At 61.5% G+C, this 19115-nt stretch overlaps 1 protein-coding gene across 12 annotated transcripts in view; it reads left to right on the top strand.

Moving 5' to 3' along the window:
* Positions 1 to 19115, top strand: part of PTPRS (protein tyrosine phosphatase receptor type S) — a 94006-nt gene that overhangs the window by 31264 nt on the left and 43627 nt on the right. For all 12 annotated transcript variants that reach the window (XM_045990105.1, XM_045990106.1, XM_045990108.1 and 9 more), the window contains exons 2-5: positions 5453 to 5654; positions 10812 to 10957; positions 11389 to 11530; positions 16624 to 16812. In XM_045990105.1, the coding sequence (XP_045846061.1) occupies positions 5564 to 5654; positions 10812 to 10957; positions 11389 to 11530; positions 16624 to 16812 (568 nt within the window). In that variant the 5' untranslated portion in view covers positions 5453 to 5563. The remainder of the gene's footprint in view (positions 1 to 5452; positions 5655 to 10811; positions 10958 to 11388; positions 11531 to 16623; positions 16813 to 19115) is intronic.

The raw sequence follows: 19115 nt of genomic DNA, 5'->3' as shown, positions 1-19115 counted from the left end.
GAAGGGCCAAGATTCAGTCTAGGGTGGGGAGATCTGGCGCCGTGTGTCAGAGGAAGAATCCACAGGTGGGCCAGCGGGGGAAGGATGTACTTGGTCTGAGCACCCATGTTAAGAAAGGCCCAGAAAGGGCGCCTGGGTGGCTCAGTGGGTTAAAGCCTCTGCCTTCGGCTTAGGTCATGATCTCAGAGTCCTGGGATCAAGCCCTGCATCAGGCTCTCTGCTTGGCGGGGAGCCTGCTTCCTCCTCTTTCTCCGCCTGCCTACTTGGGATCTTTGTCTGTCAAATAAATAAATAAAATCTTTAAAAAAAAAAAAAAAAAGGCCCAGAGGCCAGAAGCAACCCAGTGCATCTTGGGAACCACGAGAACCTATGGGAAGAGGCAGCAGGTGGGCCCGGGGTCACATCCTTCAGGGCCCAGAACGCCGAGCACAGGAGCTGGGAGCCCGGGTGGGTATGAGTGGGGCAGACAGGTGCAGATCTTAGCATCTGGGGCTTCTGTAAGGAGCTGGCGGGGCAGACACAGGGCCAGGGGCAAGCCTGGTGGCCCGGGCTCCTTGGAGGTTGACTGAGAGCTGGTCTCTGGCCTCCGATCTCAGCCCAGCCCCGTCTCCCCATGCTGCCTGCCCCTCACCGGGCGGCTACCCCTCTCTGAGCTCAAGTCCTCATATGTCCCGTGGAAGGACGCGTGGGGAGCATAGAAGAGGGCTTAGCACGTGGCGGGGGCACCTGGCTGGCATTACCGTTTCCTCCCTCTGGGATTGGGCCCGGCTCCTTCCTCATCCACACCTTCCTGGCTGTGGCGACCCTTGGGGACAGCACCCGATCCAAATCTATGGTTAATTAAAGGCGGATCCCTTGGCCGGTGTTAGCCCATTCTCGGAAGGTTGGCAGGGCTGGCCCCGCCCAGCCCCACCCTGAGCCCTTTTTCTGGTTGGGGGATGGGGGAGGGGACAGCGAGGCCCCGAGAGGGAGAGGGGCTTGGCTGGAGCCACTTGGAGCCCACCAGTGACCACAGAACTGGAGGTCAGACCCTCTTGGACACTTTGGGGACACAGTGATCCAGGAAGGCTGGAAGCCCGGGTCCTACCCTTGAGGGTCTGCCTTGGAAAAGCCATTCCAGGCAGCAGGCCAGTCTGTAGGCCCAGAAGGGAGGGAGTGCGGGGGCGGGGGGGAGGTCATGCAGGATCGGGGTTGGGGTTGCTCCCCCCCCATGCCCCACTGCCAGGGTCGCCCGTCATACCTTTCCTGGCCTGGGGCCGTGCAGGCCCGCCGAGCGTTGGGTTGTGCACAGGAACCCCTGGGTACCCACCCCCAGGCTAGGACAGACCCTGAGGTGGGGGCAGGGAGAGGCACTGGGGTGTCCTCGAGCCTCAGGAGACAGCATCTCGTGCGGGTGACACAGAGCCAATCTGCCGCCCCGTCCTGGGTCATAATTGCCCCTTTATGCTCCCTGCTCTGCGTGGGGACACAAGGCTGGCTCCAGGATCTCGTGACCCACGCCCTGGCGACCGGCGAGCATGGGTATCTTTCCACCCCCTGTTATCAAGGCCTCCGAGCCCCCCGAGGCTGCCCAGCAGTCTGTACTGGGCCCAGAAAGGATCGTCCACTTTGCTGAGGTCACACAGAGGCCGGGGAAGGACAGGGTCATGGGATGAAATGTGGGATTCTGGGCTTAGGGTCCCACCCAGTCGGGGCCTGGGGTTCTTCTGTGAGCCTCAGTGTTGCTGTCTGTGAAAGGGAGCACCTGCCTCCGGCCGGCTGCCAAGAGCAGACGGATAGTTCTGCACCGGCCCCGGAGGAAGCTGGGTCACCGGTTTCCAGGCAGTGGACGGGGGCGGGGTCCCTCCTTGGCCCTCAGTTCCAGGCCCACAGGCCATTTTCCACCCTCCCCGAAGCCCAGACTCATTTGCTATCCAGGTTATTCTCTGTGACTCCCACAGGGGACTTCTCCCTTGTTAGCGGCCACACCATCGTCTGGGAACTCAGGGATTGAGGCATCATGTGGCCCCAAGGTACCTGCCTCAGTTTCCTTTTCTTGGCAGTGGCAGAGGTGGTGGCCCAGGCTGCTTTGCTGCAAGTGGGGGCAGGGAGGCAGCTTGGCCAGGGCCAACCCAGCCATGTCCCTCCCAGCCCAGAGCTGCCAGGGGCTCCTTGACGCCCTGTGGGTCCAGCCCGTATCTACCTCTCTGCCCTGATCTCTCTCCTAGGGTCTCTGGGTTCTGCTTCTTGCCCTTCATGCTGCTCCTTGTGTGGGGACACCCCCCCCCCCCGTTCCCATTCACCCTTTCGTTGCCAGCTAAATAATATCAAATCTGGGCAGCGGGCCTAGCACGTGCAAAGGCCCTGGGGCAGGAAGAGTGAGGGTTGTGTGGCTGGAGCAGAGGGAGGGAGGAGAGGGCAGGGAGGGAATGGGGAAGATTGTGCAGGGTCTAGGGGGTCAGGGGAGGACTTGGGCTTTTACCCTAGGGAGGTGGGAGCCCTGGAGGGCTGTGGACAGAGGAGGGCAGGACCTGACTCAGGCACCTTCTGGCTTCAGGGGGAGGACAGATCATGGGGGCGACCGCAGGCGATGGCTGCGTTGGTCCCTGTGGGCAACGGCGGGGCTGCACCCAGGTGGAAGGGGAAGAAGGGGCAGGAAATGGGACGGATCCGGGCAGAGCTGAGACCACTTGCTTATATTCCTCCCTGGCCCCTGGTGGGACACCCCACCCAGAGTCCTCCAGGGAGAGGGAGGGACAGGAGGATGGGGCGGGGCGGGGGCCTGCTGCCAGCGTGGCCACTTGCTTGGGGAGGACAGGGTCCTGAGAGACCTCGGCAGTATTCCTCTTCCATGTGGTGCATGGCCCTCTCCTCCGCCAGTCTGCCCCCGCCTCTCACCCCCATTCCCGTGGGATGGTCCAGGCCCCGGCGGCCCCAAGCGCAGGGGCCCCCCCTCCCGCAGCAGGCTGGAGTGGCAGAGTTGGAGAAGCCCACGCCCGGATCAGCCCCATCCTGCCCAGACATCCAGAAGGCGTGGGCCCTGCAAGGCGGGGGCTTTGAGCCCCCGGGGTAATTAGGGGATGCTCTGTTCTGAAAGGCGGATGCCCGGGCTCTTGTGGGGTGAGGGGAGCGGGGCAGATGGCTATGGCTGAAGCAGGAGGTCACTTCTGTGCGGGTGGCCCCTTCCCAGGCCCGCATTCTGTGGGAGGACGCCGAAGTCGAGCTGGAGGTCCCTCCTTCTTGGGGGTCCTTGGTGGGCCTAGCGGCCCCGAGTGTGAGCCCCCCTGGGCTGCGGGCTTTCTGTGTGGCCTCAGTTTCCCCAGAGGCCCTCTGAGGGCCGGCCTGGCTGACCCAAGGGGTCTGGGCCAAAGCCCCCCGCTCCGATGTGCCCCCCAGATGTGTGTCTGTCTGTGGGTGGGGCCAGCTGCCGTGGTCACCCTGGCGCCAATGGCCTCTGGGCTTTTTCCCCATCTGGGGCCTCCACCTTCCTCTTGGGGCACGGCTGATGGGGTGAAGGGGCGTGCCCTAGGCTTCTCTTGTCCACCCGCCTGGTCCGCAGCTGGTTCCATCTAAGTGTGTCCAGGATTGCGACTTGTGTGCTGTTGTCCTCAGACAAGGGGTCTGGCTTGAGCCCCTGCATTTACGGTCTGGCTCACACAGGCGCGGCGTCCAGCCTCCATGGCCCATTTCCGTGGCCTGGCTCTGTGCCGCCTCCACGGCCACGGCCCCCGTGGCCTGGCTGCGTGCACACATCTGAGTCTGAGGTCCGTGCGTCCTGGTTACGCGTCTGCGCGCCACAGACCTCTCATCGGCCCCCGTGGTTGTTCGCCTATAGCCCGACCGTGTGTGTGTCGTCTGCCCGACCGTGACCCTGTGCACGTATCTGGTCACACTGTTTACCTGTGGGCTCTGCGTGGACCCACGTGTTCTCTGATCTGCCTGTGCTTGTGGTCTGACTATGTGCAGGTTGAGTCCCGCCCCTGCTGCAACCCTCCCTCTCCCATCCTGGCTTCCCCACCCCCATCTCGGAGCCATGACCAGGCCGCCAGCAGCCCAGCCTCCTCCTGGGGCCTCTCTGGGGCTGGGTGAGGTGACCGCAGCTGGGTATTTTGGGAGCCAGAATCACAGGGGCTGCCCCATCATTATATGGCACCCGTCCCTGTGGTCGTGGCCGGGGCCCGCCCGGGGCATGGCCTGGGATGGGTGTGGGGCTGACCGGGCCGTGGAGGCCGCGTCTCTGCCCGGCTCTGGCCACAGTGGAGACCGGGGAGGGGCTTTGGCCCCGATGAGGAGGGAGTCTTCTATCCTAGAAGAGTTTAGATGCTGGTGGGAGAAACAGACTCGGAGTGATTAACATTCACATGTAATTTGCAAACTGGGCTAAAGCGGGGAGGAGGATGGCCTTACTCACGACTGAGGCTGTGGGATGTGGACTGGGGCGCGGGCGTGGGGGGCGGGAACGCTACCGGAGGAAGTGACAACTGAGAGCCATCACAGGTGCTGGGGGGACAGCAGTCCCGGCAGAAGGCCCAGCAAGGGCAGAGGCCGGCGGGCAGGACTGAGCTCAGGCTGCCCGGCTACCCCTCCAGGAGAGGAGGAAGTGAGATCAGCAGGAGTGGCTTCCTCTGGGGGCAGCGGGAGCCACAGAGGCTTTAGAACAGGGCAGGGGGCAGAGCCTGACAGGTGTGTGGGGGGCAGATCCGTCCGTGGGCCGAGCAGGGGCCGAGGTGGGGTGCAGAGACAGCCGGCAGCAGTCGCTGGAGCCTCGTCCTTCCAGAGGCCCAGCCCAGGAGGGCAGCAGCAGGTACTCAGGACCCCGGAGCTGGTGCCCAGTCCTGGTTGGGTGCTCAGTGGGGGTCTGAGGTCCCGGCTCCCTCAGAGCGGAGGCTTACCTGCAGTCAGCCGTCAGCGGGTGGCTGCGGGCTGTCTCCGTCCACTGGGGCTGCTGACCGAGATACCATAGGCCGGGTGGCTTCCTGAGAGCAGATGTGGCTGTCTCTGGGGGCTGGAGGCGGGAGTCCAAGATCAAGGTGCCGGCAGAGCTGGGGTCTGGTGAGGGCCACTCCCTGCTTCCCAGCCGGCCCTCTTGTCGCCCTGTGTTTGTGAGGCAGAGGGGGTAAGGGAACCCCGTGGCATCTCTTTTACAAGTCACTGCACCCATTCCCGAGGGCCCCACCCTTGTAGCCAAATCCCCTCCCGAAGGCCTGGACTCCTAGCACTGTCCCAGGGAGGGTGGGACTCAGAGCAGGGATGTGGGGGACACAGACCTTCAGCAGGGGCTCAGCCCTTTCCTTCTGCCCCATCATCGCCCTGCGAACCCCCCTCGTTGTCCTGCAACCCTTTCCCCCCACCCCGTCCCTCTCCTCCGTCCCTCTCCTCCGTCCCTCTGTGATCCTCCCGCTGCCACCTCCATGAAGGCCCCCCGGATGGCTTCTCCTCTTCCCCTCTCACTGTGCCTCCGTTGTCTCTGCAGACGCTGCCCCGTCTGACGCTCGGCTCGGCTCGAGGCCTCTTTTTGAGGGACCGGGGGGGGGGACCGTCCCCCTCTAGGGCGGAGGCCTGAGGCTGCAGGTGGCTACCAAGCATGGCGCCTGCCTGGGGCCCCGGCGTGGCATCTGTGGTTGGTCCCGTGGGCCTCCTCGTGGTCCTGCTGGTCGGAGGCTGCGCAGCAGAAGGTAAGAGTCTGGTGCGGGACGTGTGCGCGTCTGAGTCTGTGTCTGCGCGTGTGAGTGCGTGTGTCCCCACCTCCTCCCCGGGGCCCCAGGTGTGGCCACGCAGCGCCTGTGTGCCCCACGAAGGAGGCTGAGCAAAGTGCCTGCTGGATGCGGGTCCTGGGAGGCGCAGAGGCCAATAGGAATGATGGTATTAAAAGCAGTCTTGGTAATGACGACGATGATGGCCATTTCCCCAGCGTTAGCTCTGTACCACGGGCATTGCCAAGTACAGACTTGACCTCTTTCACCTCCCTCCAGCCGGATGGTTCCATTCCCTTCCCCATTTTGCAGTGAGAGAAACTGAGGCTCAGAGGGACTTGCTTGAAGCCACAGGGTTCACCTTCCACCAGGCCCCTGGGTGGCAGATACAAGGCAACCAAACCCTCCCAGGTGGAGCCAGGAGAGGCTTCTTGGGAAAGAGGGCATTGGAGCTGGGGCTTTGCGGCTGTGTAAGAGTTTGCTGGCGGAAAGGGCATTACCAGAGAAGGCGGTAGCCCACAGAAAGGCCTGGAGGTGAAGAAAGGGCTTGGTGTAGTTTGGGGTGGGCAAGGCTTTGTTTCTGGATGTAGCATGGAAAGGATGAGGGTCCTTTCCCTCATCCTGGTCCCGACACCAAGGCCAAACTTAACCACGGGGGGTGCCTAGAGGTGGTGTTACTCAGGCCCATGGGGACGCACAAGGTCAGGCCAGCAGGAAAGAAAGTGGCAACTGTAGTTAGTCTGGGTTTGAATCCTGACTCTGCCATCAACCTGCTGTGTGACCTTGGGCTAGTGACTCAACCTCTCTCAGCTGCCATTTCCACCTTGACTGAATGAGACTCATAACAGATCCACACCTCAGCATTCCCGTGGCAAAGACACATGAGAATGCTGCCTGTCACGTAGTAGGCCCACAATCCCATGCTCCCACGAGCACAATAATTATGGCCACTGGACAAGAACACCAGAGACACACACACTTGCCTCAGCGTGATGTGCCTTTTCCTGTTTTCATGTTGTCTTTTTAGTGGAAGCCTAACACATTCAGATCAGCCTGATGGGATGAATACTGTTCTCATCGTTCCCATTGTACAGATGGGGAAACTGAGCCAAGGCGAGGTTTCATGACAGCCAGGAAGTAGCCACAAGCCGCGGCTGGGCTGGGATCTGTCTAGTCTCTTTGTGGGGCCTGTGTGTTCCTGGGCTCTGTTCCCCACAGTGGGAACAGCATGTCAAAGACCACAAGCATTTTAGCATTTTGCTTGTTCATTTAAGGCAGGGTTGGATCGTGCCCTGGGGCGAGGCATCCCAGGCACTGGGGGGGGGGGGTGTCAAGCAGCATTCCTGACCCCACCCATTCCATGCCAGGAACTCCCCCAATCCTGATGACAATGACCACAGACGTCTGCAGGCAACGTCTCACTCCCCCCGCACCGCCTCCACCGCCCCGGGTGAAAATCGCTGGTTTAACTTATAATAAATAATAAGTTTACTCCTTTGATGCTTGCTCCAGGGATAATTACCAGCCTTGGAGAAACTGAGGCTGCCCTAGCCGGAAGCCCATGGTGGTTGAGGGAGGCTGCGGGATTTGGAGACTGCCCTGGCCTGGGTTTAAATCCTGGCTCTGTTGTGTGACCATGGCGACTTGTGGTCTCATTCATTCAGTGTGTTTTTAATAAGCACCTACTGTGTGCCGGGCCCTGGTTTAGCCACTGGGGATGAAACAGACATCCCACCCCTTTACAGAGCTCATAATCTCACGAGGGAGAAGCACTAAGTGTGTTGGATGGTGGACATGCTGGGGATGTGGGTGTGAGGTGAGGGTTGAGGGCGTGGGAGAACATGAGGGAAGGTCTCAGCGAGGTGGCCTCTGAGCAGAGACCTAAAGAAGCTGAGAAGTGCACCCTGTGCGTGTGTGGGGGAAACTCCCAAGCAGAGAGAGCAGTATGTGCAAAGGGCCTGGGGCAGGACCCAGGGTGTTGGAAGAACAGCCAGGGGGCCCATGTGGCTGGAGCGGAGGATGAGGGGGAGAGAGGGAGGAGGGAGGAGTAGGGAGGAGCCAGAGCAGGTCTTGCAGGGCCTCAGGGGGCTTCAGAGGAGGCTTGGGCTTCTATCCCCCCGGAGGTGGGAGCCCTAGAGGGGCAGTAGAACAGAGATTTGCCTGCTCACCAGCGCCCTCTGGTGGTTGTTGTGAGGAGCATTGTCAGTTGTGGGTTGTCCCTGCTATTGCGGGGGCTGGGGGGGGGGTTTGAGGGCCTGAGCTGGGGGAGCAGGGCGAGGTGAAGACGCTGGTTCAGGCGAGCAGTGAGAGGGAGGAGGGAGGTGACCCAGGATATTAGCACCTGGTGTGCATCTGAAGCAGGCCCAGTGGGTGTCCCCTCAGCCCAGGCACTGTTACTGTGTTACTTTAGGTGTCCTGAACTGCCCTACACTCAAGCCCAGGTCCGCCTCTCCAAGGCCGAGGCATCTTGCCTCCAGGGGCGGGTCTGTGTCACAGGAGCTCCGTCCTCTGGGACCCACCGTGATTTGCCCAGCCAGTTTCAGGGAATGGCCCGGGCCCCCGGGGAGCCACGGAGGGTGGGGGCCGTCAGGCCACAGAGAGCCCATGTGGGCAGCTGAAACCAGCAGCTAACGCCAAGAGGAGCGACTGCTGCTCTAGAAAGGGCCTCAGGTCCCGTGGGGCCTTCCCAGGATGCCGTGGGGCTGGCCCAGGCGGGGTTGGAGGGGACAGGCGGGGTTGGAGGGGACAGGCGGTGGGGGGGGGGGTCTCCCGCGCGCGCGGGCCTTGGATTCTCCTCTCTAGAGTCCGGAGTGGAAAAACAGAGTTCGGGCTCTTTCCCAGCCTCCGTACTGGGGGTGCGAAGACAGGGAGACACCTGGGGTGTGCTCTCAGGGATGAGGACCCACAACCCTATTTACCAAACGTGGCCTTGCTGGGGGTAGGTCCCTGGTTTCGGCCCCCGGTGGATTCCCAGCCCCCGTCCACCACGAGCTGAGTGACCCTGCGTACATCTCTCGTTCTCCCTGACCCTCAGTTTTGCTTCTCTGTGATCCAGGTACAAGAATAGCGCTGAGTGTCACCTGGCCCAGGACCCCGCAAGTGGCTGCCATACCCCAGGGCATCTGTCTTGTGTCGGGGCCCCTTTGCCAAAAAGAGGAGGGGAGGGTTCATCCAAAGGAGAGAATCCAAGCATCTATAGAAATTTTCTAATCGGGGTGTGGTGAGCGGACAGGGCTCTTCTAGGCTCTCTGTGACCCCAGAGCCACCTGGAGATGGGCTGAGAGGGAGGATCTCGGGAGCGAGTGGGCTGTTACACGGGGTCCCGTGTTCAGTGGCCATACCAGGTCACCAGAGAGGTGTGGTGGCATCCCGGGGACCCCATGCCCACCCGGGATAACAAGCGATTTTGGCACACCACGCCCAAGGCTGTGATGGGGGATGTCCAGGCCGTGGTGGGGGTCGGAGGAGCTCCTGACCCAGCCTGTGGTAATCTGAGAAGGCTCCCTGGGGGAGGTGCTGGCCTCGCTGAGGTAGAAGCTGCCAGATGAAGGGAGGAGGGACTCCAGCGGAGAAAGAACAGCAGGGGCTCCCTGCTGTTGTCCCCCCACACACAAGGGCAGGCTGCTGGGGGTGTGTCCCAGCTTGGAGTCATAAACAGGCAGCTGGATGCCTCCTGGAGATCACTTCTGCCCTTCCTTCCACTTCCTTCCAGGGGCTCCCAAGAGAGGATTTCCCCCAAGTAAGATTCCTGACCCGGCCACAGTGATTTTCCTCTGTGACACGCAGGACCCCTGTTGCCATTCCTGAGGCTTGGAGGAGGGGCCACCAGGGCAGGCAGGGCCCGGGGCTCAGCAAAACATCCCGATCAGGCTCGAGCCTTGGAGGCGATGGGAACCTAAGACTCGCACAGAAAGACCCAGGTCCAAATGGGGGCCACCTGGTTTCTCTCCTGGGGCAGCCTTTATGAATGCGCATGCTTGCCAGCCCTCTGCCCACCATCTGAGCCACCAACTGAGCAAATAGTAACATCCACTGCACTCTCTGCCCTTTGCTGTTGAGATCTTGCTGTTCCTGCCCTAGGAGGTAGGAAAGCCCCTTTGTCCCTTGGTGCTGCTGCCCAGAGTCCCACTTCGGGGCGGCCCCGAGGACACGTAGTCCGTCCCCTTTTATCGGATAGCGAGGTGGCTTCCCGGAGGGCCTCGCCAACCCACCGCAGCCCTTGAATCTGTCGTTCGAAAAACCTCAGGAGTCGCTGAATTCCCTTCCTGCGCTCCGCTGTAGCAGTCCCAACAGCGCGTGGCGAGCCAGGATCGCCTTGGGCCGTCCCGCGGTGACCGTGTGAAGTCAGAACCGAGAATGCGAGTGCAAGTACTTGCCCAGGGTGCAGTGGCCTGTCCACGCGCGGCGCGGAGGCTGCTGGTGGTCAAAGACCCCGCAGGCCCCACTGGAGACTCTCCGGGAGAGCCTTCGTACATCAGATCTCCCCGAGGGGCCAGGAGTGTGGCCTGCGAAGCCAGCCGGGTTCAAACCCCCGCTGCGCCGGCGGCGGCTGTGTGTGTCCAAGCAAAGGCTTCGCTCGGCATCCTCAAAGTTAGATGTTACCGAACTACGCCGCTGCATACACTAGGCGCTCAATAAGCGCCTGCTCTCCTGGTTGTCAGCATCTTATACCTCCGAACCCGGATCAGCCTTTCTGAGCTCCTGCTTTCTAGTGCCGGCCCCTCCTGTCTGGACGCCTCCCACAGATTAAGAGGCTGGAGCCCTGGGTTCCAATGCAGGCTGCGACCTCAGATCCCTTGGTCATCCCCTGCTTCCCTGTTCGATGCCTCAGTTTCCCCACGTGTCCCACCAGGGGATTATCTCCTTGCAAGTCTTTTCCGGGCCAGGGATCATCCAGGGTTGGCTGGACACCCCACAGGGGGCTTCCAGGTGCTAAATCTGAGGACCCCAGAGTTTTGGGGGAGGGGTCCCCTTGCACCATCCTCTGTGGCCCACGTGAGGTTGGAAGTAAATGTGAGTGTGTGTGACTGTGGTCTCTGGGGTGGGCGTGAGGAGGGAGGGCGGGTTTGCATGGCCCCATGGGCTCCTGGGCTCATGCCTGGGCCCACCAGACCTTTCCTCCTCCTGCTCTGTCTCCAGAGCCCCCCAGGTTCATCAAAGAACCCAAGGACCAGATTGGTGTGTCAGGGGGTGTGGCCTCCTTCGTGTGTCAGGCCACGGGCGACCCCAAGCCACGGGTGACCTGGAATAAGAAAGGCAAGAAGGTCAATTCCCAGCGCTTTGAGGTGAGTCAGGGGTGAGGAGAGACAGTCTGGGGGCCAGGACCCTCTCCCAAGACGGGGCCCCAGCGGCTCAGCCACGTTCAGCCACGCTCAGCCACGCCTCCGGCCGCTCTCACCTCTTCCCGGCCAGGCCCCCGTTCTGCGTGCTTAGTGAGGGCCCGGTCAGGCTGGCTTTCTTTGCCGGCCGTGTACTGTGTGGCCCTGAGCAAGGTTACACGCTCTCTTTCCCATCTCACACACGGAGCCTCACGCACCACCCCGTAACACACACACAATCAGACGCACGTGCTTCTGCAGCCAACATGCCTCACCACGCCTGTCACACATACCGGCCTGTGCTCTTCACACAGCCACGTACACACAGGCCCTTCTGCTTGCATAGACCTGGGCCCGGGTCCAGCCTCACCTTGTTCTCTCTCCCCTGCCTGTGGCAGACAATCGAGTTTGACCAGAGCGCGGGGGCCGTGCTGAGAATCCAGCCGCTACGGACGCCCCGGGATGAGAACGTGTACGAGTGCGTGGCCCAGAACTCCGTCGGGGAGGTCACGGTCCACGCCAAGCTCACTGTCCTCCGAGGTACTGGGCTCCTTCAGATGGGTGGGGGAGGAACCAGGCCCCAGGCTTTTGAATCATTGAAAATGTTGCTTTGGATTTTCTCCTTGGTGGACCTTGATCTCGCTTCCCCAGCCCATTAGGCCAGTGTGGCCCAGAGCCTGCCAGTGGGGATTTATTGAGCTTTTACAGGAAAGAGTGGTGTTGAGGAACTGGTGTCATTCCCATTTTTCATCTTAATCATGCTGCTCTGATTACAAGAGACTGATCCACCTCAAACTGGTTCACATAAGAAAGAAAATTCATTGATCTCTGTAATGAGACTGCCCGTGGAGGCGGCAGCTTCAGGTTCGGCTAGATCCAGGAACTCATGCAGTGTTCTTAGGTCTCACCGTCTCTCTGCCTCTGGGTTTGTTTTCTTCCATAGTGACTGTCCTCAGTGGGATGATCCCAGTAGCTCCAGGCTCCCAGGCCCTTAACCCAAAGAGAGGACCAGGTGGTCTGGGACGATGGCTCCTTGCCTCGGCTGGGTTAGATAGCCATCCCTGAGCCAGTTACTGTGGCCGGAGGAACAAATACTCCCATTGGGAGAGTCCTTCCTGGAGTCAGGGGTGTGTCGGCCCACACAGACAGGGTCAGCAAGGGGCGGGTCCACCAAAGGGACAAAGGAGGAATAGATGTTGGACAGGCACAGACAGCTGCCCACCGCCTCCCGTGCATTCGCACAGATCCTTCGGGAACACTGCCGGGCTGGCTAGCCGTGGAGGGGTGGGGGGGCATCAGGAAATCGCGTTCTCCTTGTAAAACAGCACCCTTCAGACAGCCCCCCCACAGCCCCCTCCCTCTCCCCTTCCCCCGCACCGCTGCTCCCTCCTGCCTGCTCTGTGGCAAGGGGGTGTGAGCCTCTTTAGCTGTGACCTTGGGCAAGTTAATAAGTTCCTGGGAGCTGTGACCCCTCACCTCCCGGGTGGGGAATAATGAGGCTCACCGCGAGGGGGCGCCACGTGGTCCAGGGAGGTGGCGCATGCACGGGAGAGGCTCCCCCCCCACACACACCCCCCCGGGACCCAGCTCTTGGCTGACTCCAGCTCCCCCAGCGTCGCTGTCCATACTCCAAGTTTAGCGGGGCGACTGCCACCAGCCCTTCTGGGGCGCCCCGGCTGGCATGCTAAAGCCTCTCCAGGGCAACACAGCCGGGGTGGGCGGAACCTTGCCCCTGGGGCACTTGGTCTTGGACTTGGGGTGCAGCCTGCGCGGGGTCCCTCCCTCGGAGCGCTTGGCGCATCCAGGCTGTTTAACAAGAGGCCCCATAGTTTCCTCCGCGTGGGTCCTGGAGCCTGTCCGGCTGCCAGGAGGAGAGGGGCAGGGAGGTAGCTCGCCCCAGGCCTGGCCCGCCCCGCCTCGCCTCTTCCCAGCAGATAGGCTTGCCCTGACCTTTCCCGGGCACAGACGGAACAGCCTGCCTCCCGCTCCCCCGTGCCAGTCTCCATTGTGAGCGCTCAGAGAGTTAAAAGGACATGCTGTGAATCTATTAACCGCCCAGTGGCTGGGAGTCTGGGAAAGAGCCGTCTGTGCTCCCTGCAACCCCCCCCACCCCCGCCCCCATCAAGGCCTCCTTGGCTTTGCTCTGTTTTCTGGCCGCCTGGAGGACGTGGTGCTTGGGCTGGATGCCCAGCCCCGGGCCCTTGACCCAGGAGCGCCTGTCCTCCCGCGCCCCCCCCCCCCCACTCCCGGGGCCCTGAGTCCCAGGGCTCTCCCTACCGTTGCTGGGCCAGCTCTTCCTGCCTCCCTCCCCCGCCCTCTGATTGTGGACCCTGCTCACGCCTCCCTTGCTGTTGTTTTAATTAAACTCCGAGGAATCGGGCACAATGTGGTACGCGATGAACATTTTTGTTTAATTAGGAGCTCTTGGTACCCAGCCCCCCCCCACCGCTGGCTGCCACCCACGCGCGCAGTGGTAGGGTCCCCGGGGCCGCAGGCACGCAGGGTAAGTGCTCACGTGCCAGCTTGCGTGGGGTGTGGCTCCGTTCTGGGGTGAGCAGGCCCGCACATGCAGGCCTGGAGTGCCAAGAAGCCAGGCCCGGTGGTTTTGGCCTTAACCTCCAGTGACGTCATGGGTAGCCAATCAGAACCACCTGTGGGCTTCAGGCCTCAGGCCCAGGAAGGACTATCAGGGCCTGACCCACCTGGAACAGGGTCCAGCCCCTCCTCCTCAGATTCGAGTAGGTCCAGTCCCGGGATTGGGGGCCGGGGCTGCCTAAGCTGGTCCGTCCCAGCTTCCTCCGGGCTTAGCCAGGCCTGGGTACAAATTGGCTGTGTCTGGCTGTATGAGCTGGAGCAGCCGTGTGTCTGTCTGAGCCTCAGTTTCCCCCTCTGTGAAATAGGTCCCATTTTGGAGGAGGGCACGGCAACTTACCTGTGGAGTGCTTGGTACAAAGTGCTCAGCACTTAGGACTGGGACTTGGCCCTCCATGCACCCCTGGACCAGGACCACAGCTCTCTTGTCCCACCGGAGGAAGGGAATAGTGCTGCCCCCGCCAGCCTCTCCCCTGCCCGGTCTTGGTCTCCTGTCCCCCTCTCCCAACGGTGTGTCCGGAGTTCCGATTTCTCTTGCGTGGTGGTTTCTCGCCACCTCTTTGTCAGTCCCCCAGTCCCGTGCCCCAGAGCACCCACCAAGCCCCCTGCTCCTTCTGGACCTCTGTGTATCGTTTCCGTGCACACAGATAAGCATCATCTGGTCTAGAAGACACACAGCTTTTTCTGTAAAACACCAGGGAGGAAATATTTTTGACTGCAGTCCAGTCTCTGTCCCAGCTTCTCAGCTCTGTCGTTGTAGCCGGAAAGCTGCTGTAGATGACGCGGACACAGGGACGTGGCCGTGTGCCAGTAAAACTTTATTGACAAAAACAAGCCAAGGGCCGGGTTTGGCCTCGGGACAGTAGCTTTTGACCCTTCATCTATACCATCTTTCACTCTGAACCTGTCCACATAGCAGTGTGTCTGGACTTTGTTTTGGCTCCCATGGGTGGCCCAGCGTGTAGATAATGAGTCCCCATTGATAGCTGGTTAAGTTGCCGCCAGCCCCGTGCTGCTCCGAGCCACTCCGCATTCCTCCTCTAGGGCACGGCGCGTGGAAACTGTAGATGCGGAGCTGAGGGTCAGAGGTCTCTGGAGGGTGGCCACGGGGCACCCCTCCTCCTAGGCTTTGCACTCCCCGCGTTCCTGCATGTTCGCCTTCAGTTTCACCAGCCCCCGCCCGTGATCGGTTTTGCTGTCACTTGGCCATCAGGGTCGGGGTGGGAACCGCGTGGGTTTGCCAGGGCGGCTGTAACCAAGTCCAGCCATCTGGCAGCTCAAATGACATATTCTCTCCTGGTCCTGGGGGGCTGGAAGTCTGAGACTGGGGTGTTGGCGGGGCTAGTCCCTCCTGGGGCCTCTCTCCTAGGCGTCTTCTCCCCCTGTTCTCATGTGCTCGTCCCTCGGCATGTCCGGTCCGTGTCCCCATCTCCCCTCCTTGCAAGGACACCCGTCAGATTGGATTAGGACCCACCCTGGTGGCCTCACTGTAATTGAATCACCCCTTTAAAGACCGTGAGGTCCTGGGGTTCAGGCTTCAGTGTGAATTTGCTGGGGGAGGGGTTGCTCCTTTTGGTCTGTGATGGAGCGAGTGGATGTTTAAATTCGCATCAAGGAGCCTCGTCCCTGGCCCTGGGGAATCCTTTGTCCATTGCGGATGGCAGGACCACAGTGGACCTGGGGGTGTTCGGGATCAGAGCGAAAGGCCCCCGCAGTCAGGAGCTGGAGGGGGAGAGTGGGGGTGGGGGAGCAGGTAACCCCCTGAGCTGCTTCCCTTCCCTGGCGTGATGCCAGTTCAGTTAGGTCACGGAGTCCGGTGAGGTTCTCAGGCATGCCAGTGACCACGTTCCTGCCGGGCACCAGACGTCAGGGGCATTTTCTCCTCCTGGTGGCCCTCCCACCCCCTTTACCATGGAGAGAAGCCAGACCCTGGTCAGCGCGTAGGGGCACTGAGGCCTGGAGGCGCAGGGACTCTGGCGGGTTAACAGCAACTGGAACTGAGCTTTTCATGCATTTATTGAGCGCCTACTGTATGCCAGGCCCGGCGTTGGGCCGTGGGGGTGTGGGGGCAACACAGGCACAGCAGGATGGAGTTGGCCTCAGATGTGCTGGAGTCCAGGAGGGTGTGTGGCTCCGCTGTGTGAGCCAGCCTGAGGGCACCTGGGTGCAGAGACCGAGGCCGAGGGGGACGTAGGAGGGAGCTTGACCTCTCTGAGGAGCAGTGAGGCGCATGCGGCTGGGCGGAGAGAGTGTGAAGGTGGCTCGGGACGGGGCTGCCGAGGCCGGCGGGGCAGTGTGGGCCAGGATCTGGGTCCCCCCCGGAGGTGAGGACCGCACTGGAAGGGCGTCCGGCGCAAGCGTAGTGGGCTTCCATTCACGGACGTCTGTATTTACTTCTTATTTTTTTTAAAACGGGGCGAGGGGCAGAGGGAGCGGGAGAGCGAGAATCTCAAGCGGACTCCCCACTGAGTGCGGAGCCCCACAAGGGGCTGATCCCACGGCCCTGAGACCAGGGCTTGAGCCGAAATCAGGAGGTGCCCTCTTCACTGACTCGGCCCCGCCCCCACCCCTTCCCGGCGCCCGAGTTTATGTTTTTAAAACTAGCTCTGGATGCTGTAAAGGACCCAGCATCTTCCCCGCTGGGAGAGTCTTTCCCGTGTCACTGCTGACACGGGCTGGATCATTCTCGGGTGGGGGGGGTGTCCTGGACATTACGGGGTGTTGAGCGACATTCTAGGTCCCCACCCCAGGTGTGACCATCAGAATCCACCCCCCAACCCCAGACCTCTCCAGTCATCCCCCCGGGTGGCAGAGTGGCCCCGAGCCAGAAGCTGCAGTCTGGCCCGGTGCACCCTGCCCTCGCTTCCCCCATCGCCCCCAGCACTCCCTCCCATGGGACTGACCCCCACGTGGCAAGCAGCCACAGAAGCTGCCCTGTCGAGGCAGGGACTGAACTTGGGTCCCCTGCCCCCACCCCCAGCAGCGTCGGCCGTGTGGCAACCAGCCCCCCTGCCCTGTTCTTCCCCCGTCTCCACCCTCAGAGGACCAGCTGCCCCCTGGTTTCCCCAACATCGACATGGGCCCCCAGCTGAAGGTGGTGGAGAGGACGCGGACGGCTACCATGCTCTGTGCCGCCAGCGGCAACCCCGACCCCGAGATCACCTGGTTCAAGGACTTTTTGCCTGTGGACCCCAGTGCCAGCAACGGGCGCATAAAGCAGCTGCGATCAGGTGAGCACAGGGGGCTGGGAGGATGCAGGAGCCACGGAGGGCGGTGGGGGGGGGGGGGAGGGCAGCGTCTCCAGGACCCAAGCCCTGGGGGCTAACGGGAGACAGAAAGGCAGAGGGGGCGTGTAGCCACGGGGAGGGCATTAGGGTGGGGAGATTGTCTTCAGAGCTGAGCCAGCAGGGATATAATGGAGCATGGACAGGCAGGGGTAATGGGGAGCTACAGCAGATGGTAGGAGGGGAGTGTGTCCGTGCCTGAGTGGGGTGATAACGGACCCCAGTATGCACAGCGATGGGGAGCTACGGACACCACAGGGCAGAGTGTCTCCAGTCCCCAAGCAGCGCAGTCCTGATGAGGCACAGATGTTCCAAGTGATGGAAAGCCCCAGCCGTGGGGACACGGTGTGGTCCCGACAGGCGAGGTGAGGGGGGCCGTGGAGAGTGGCGAGGGCGGCCATCTTCAGAGCCTAACCACTGGGTCTGTGATGGGGCACAGACAGGCAAGATGGTGGGGAGGCATGGAAGGTGGTAGAGGGAGAGTGTCTTCTCTCCGTGGGCCTGTCCAGTGAGGATATAGCGGGGCCCTGACAGGCCAGGGGAGAGGAGAGATGTCTAAGGCAAAGGCAAGAGAGAATTTCCAGTGCTGATGCAGTGAGAATCTCCAGAGGAGGTGGGCAGCCTTAGACAGGTCAGGTAGCGGGGAGCCATAGAGAGCTGCAGGGAGAGAGTGTCTCTGAGACTGAAGCAAGGACGTGACAGGCACAGGCAGGCAGTCCAGCTTGTGTGTCCGGGTCCCAGCCGGGTCGGAAGAGCACGAGGCCTTGGTCACCTTTGGGATGGGTGCTTTCACGCTGTGTCTCGGCGTATTGCCCGTGTGCCCCATCCGTGAGTCTGTCTGTCTGTGGGGGGAGTGCTGTGTGTGTGTTGGGTCAGTTGTCGCACTGCTTCATGACGAGTCCACGTGTCTGTGTCTGGGCTCCCGGTGCCGGCAGCCTGACCTTCCTGCGGGAGGGCCAACGTAGGGCCTGCCGCCTGCCTGTGGATTTACCTTCTCCCTCCTGCACACACGCCCACGTTACTGTCCCTCCCAGCCATGCCCCCAGTCCCCACGTGTGCAGACACGTGATAGGGATGTGCCCGCGTGCCCTCCTGGGTGTTACCGTCCGCTGTGATTACACGTGTTGGGGTATACCACTTTGCTTTCTCCTCCCCACCCTTCCTCCGAGGACAGCCCCCTGCCCTGGAGCCAGCCCTGCCTGAAGGCCTCCCACTGGTTCTTCACACCCCTATTTATTGCCCGGTCCCATCAGCATCCGCCGAGGGTCCATCTGCCTGTCCTCTGCTTTCCGCTTCTCCCCAAGCTCTGAGAAGGGACAGATGTTAAGCCTAGGGTTTCTTCCCTGAAGAGACCTGGGCCTTGCCCTGGGTGCAGGGGGGTGGGGGGTAGACAGCCCCCCCCCCCATCTGTCTGAGGATACTTGCAGCTTGAGGGGTTTAGCTGCGGGCTGATGGCAGCCTGAGGATCCGGTTGTTTCCCTGCTGGCTTCTGCCCTCACGGCCTCCAGTAGAGAGAAGAGCGTGGACCCCGGGGCCCAACACCTGAGCCAGCGTCCGCTGTGTCCTAGAGCAGGTCTCTTTCTCTGGGTCTCTCGGCCATGAAATGCGCCTCCTCGCTGGGGCTTGTGACCAGATGCCTGGCACAGACCAGGTGCTCAACGAACCTCCACTGCTTTATTGATCATAAAAAATCTGATGGTTACCCTCCCCTCCCCTCCCTGCCCCCCTCCCGGTGAGGGTACAGGCTTTTGCACAACGCCCATTAACGGTCCTGTTCTCTTTTCTTGTCCCTCTGTTGTAAACGTTCAGAAACCTTTGGTAAGTCTCATTTGTTCACCACGTCAGCAACTAACGCTCCCCTCTTTGTTCCCTTCCTCCCCCGCCCCCTCCCCCAGACTAACAGCCACTGTGACAGTAACCGTGACCCACTCCACGTGGCATGTTTACTAACGACCCCCTCCCCCACCAGCCACCCAGCCCTCCCCCGTCAGGCACCAGGGGGCTGCAGAGAGAAGAGCCCAAAGGGAAAAGAGGAAAAAACAAAAGGCCGCAAGAGGCCAGTCAGACCCCAGAATGGGGACTAAGGGAAAAATGAGAGGAATCCTAGGGCTAGTGAAGTTTTGTACCTAACAATCCCCCAGCCTTGACACTGCTGGAAAATGGGGAACTTACAGAAGTTTGGGAGCTGGATCTGAGGAGGAGAGAGGACTTCCCAGCTGAGCTGGCATGGGGCACTTCCTCTTTGGTCA

This window comes from Meles meles, chromosome 20 (assembly GCF_922984935.1).
Source record: "Meles meles chromosome 20, mMelMel3.1 paternal haplotype, whole genome shotgun sequence".
Classification (NCBI taxonomy): Eukaryota; Metazoa; Chordata; class Mammalia; order Carnivora; family Mustelidae; genus Meles; species Meles meles.
Note: the sequence above shows the minus strand (reverse complement) of the source record. Positions and strands in the feature narration are given on the sequence as shown.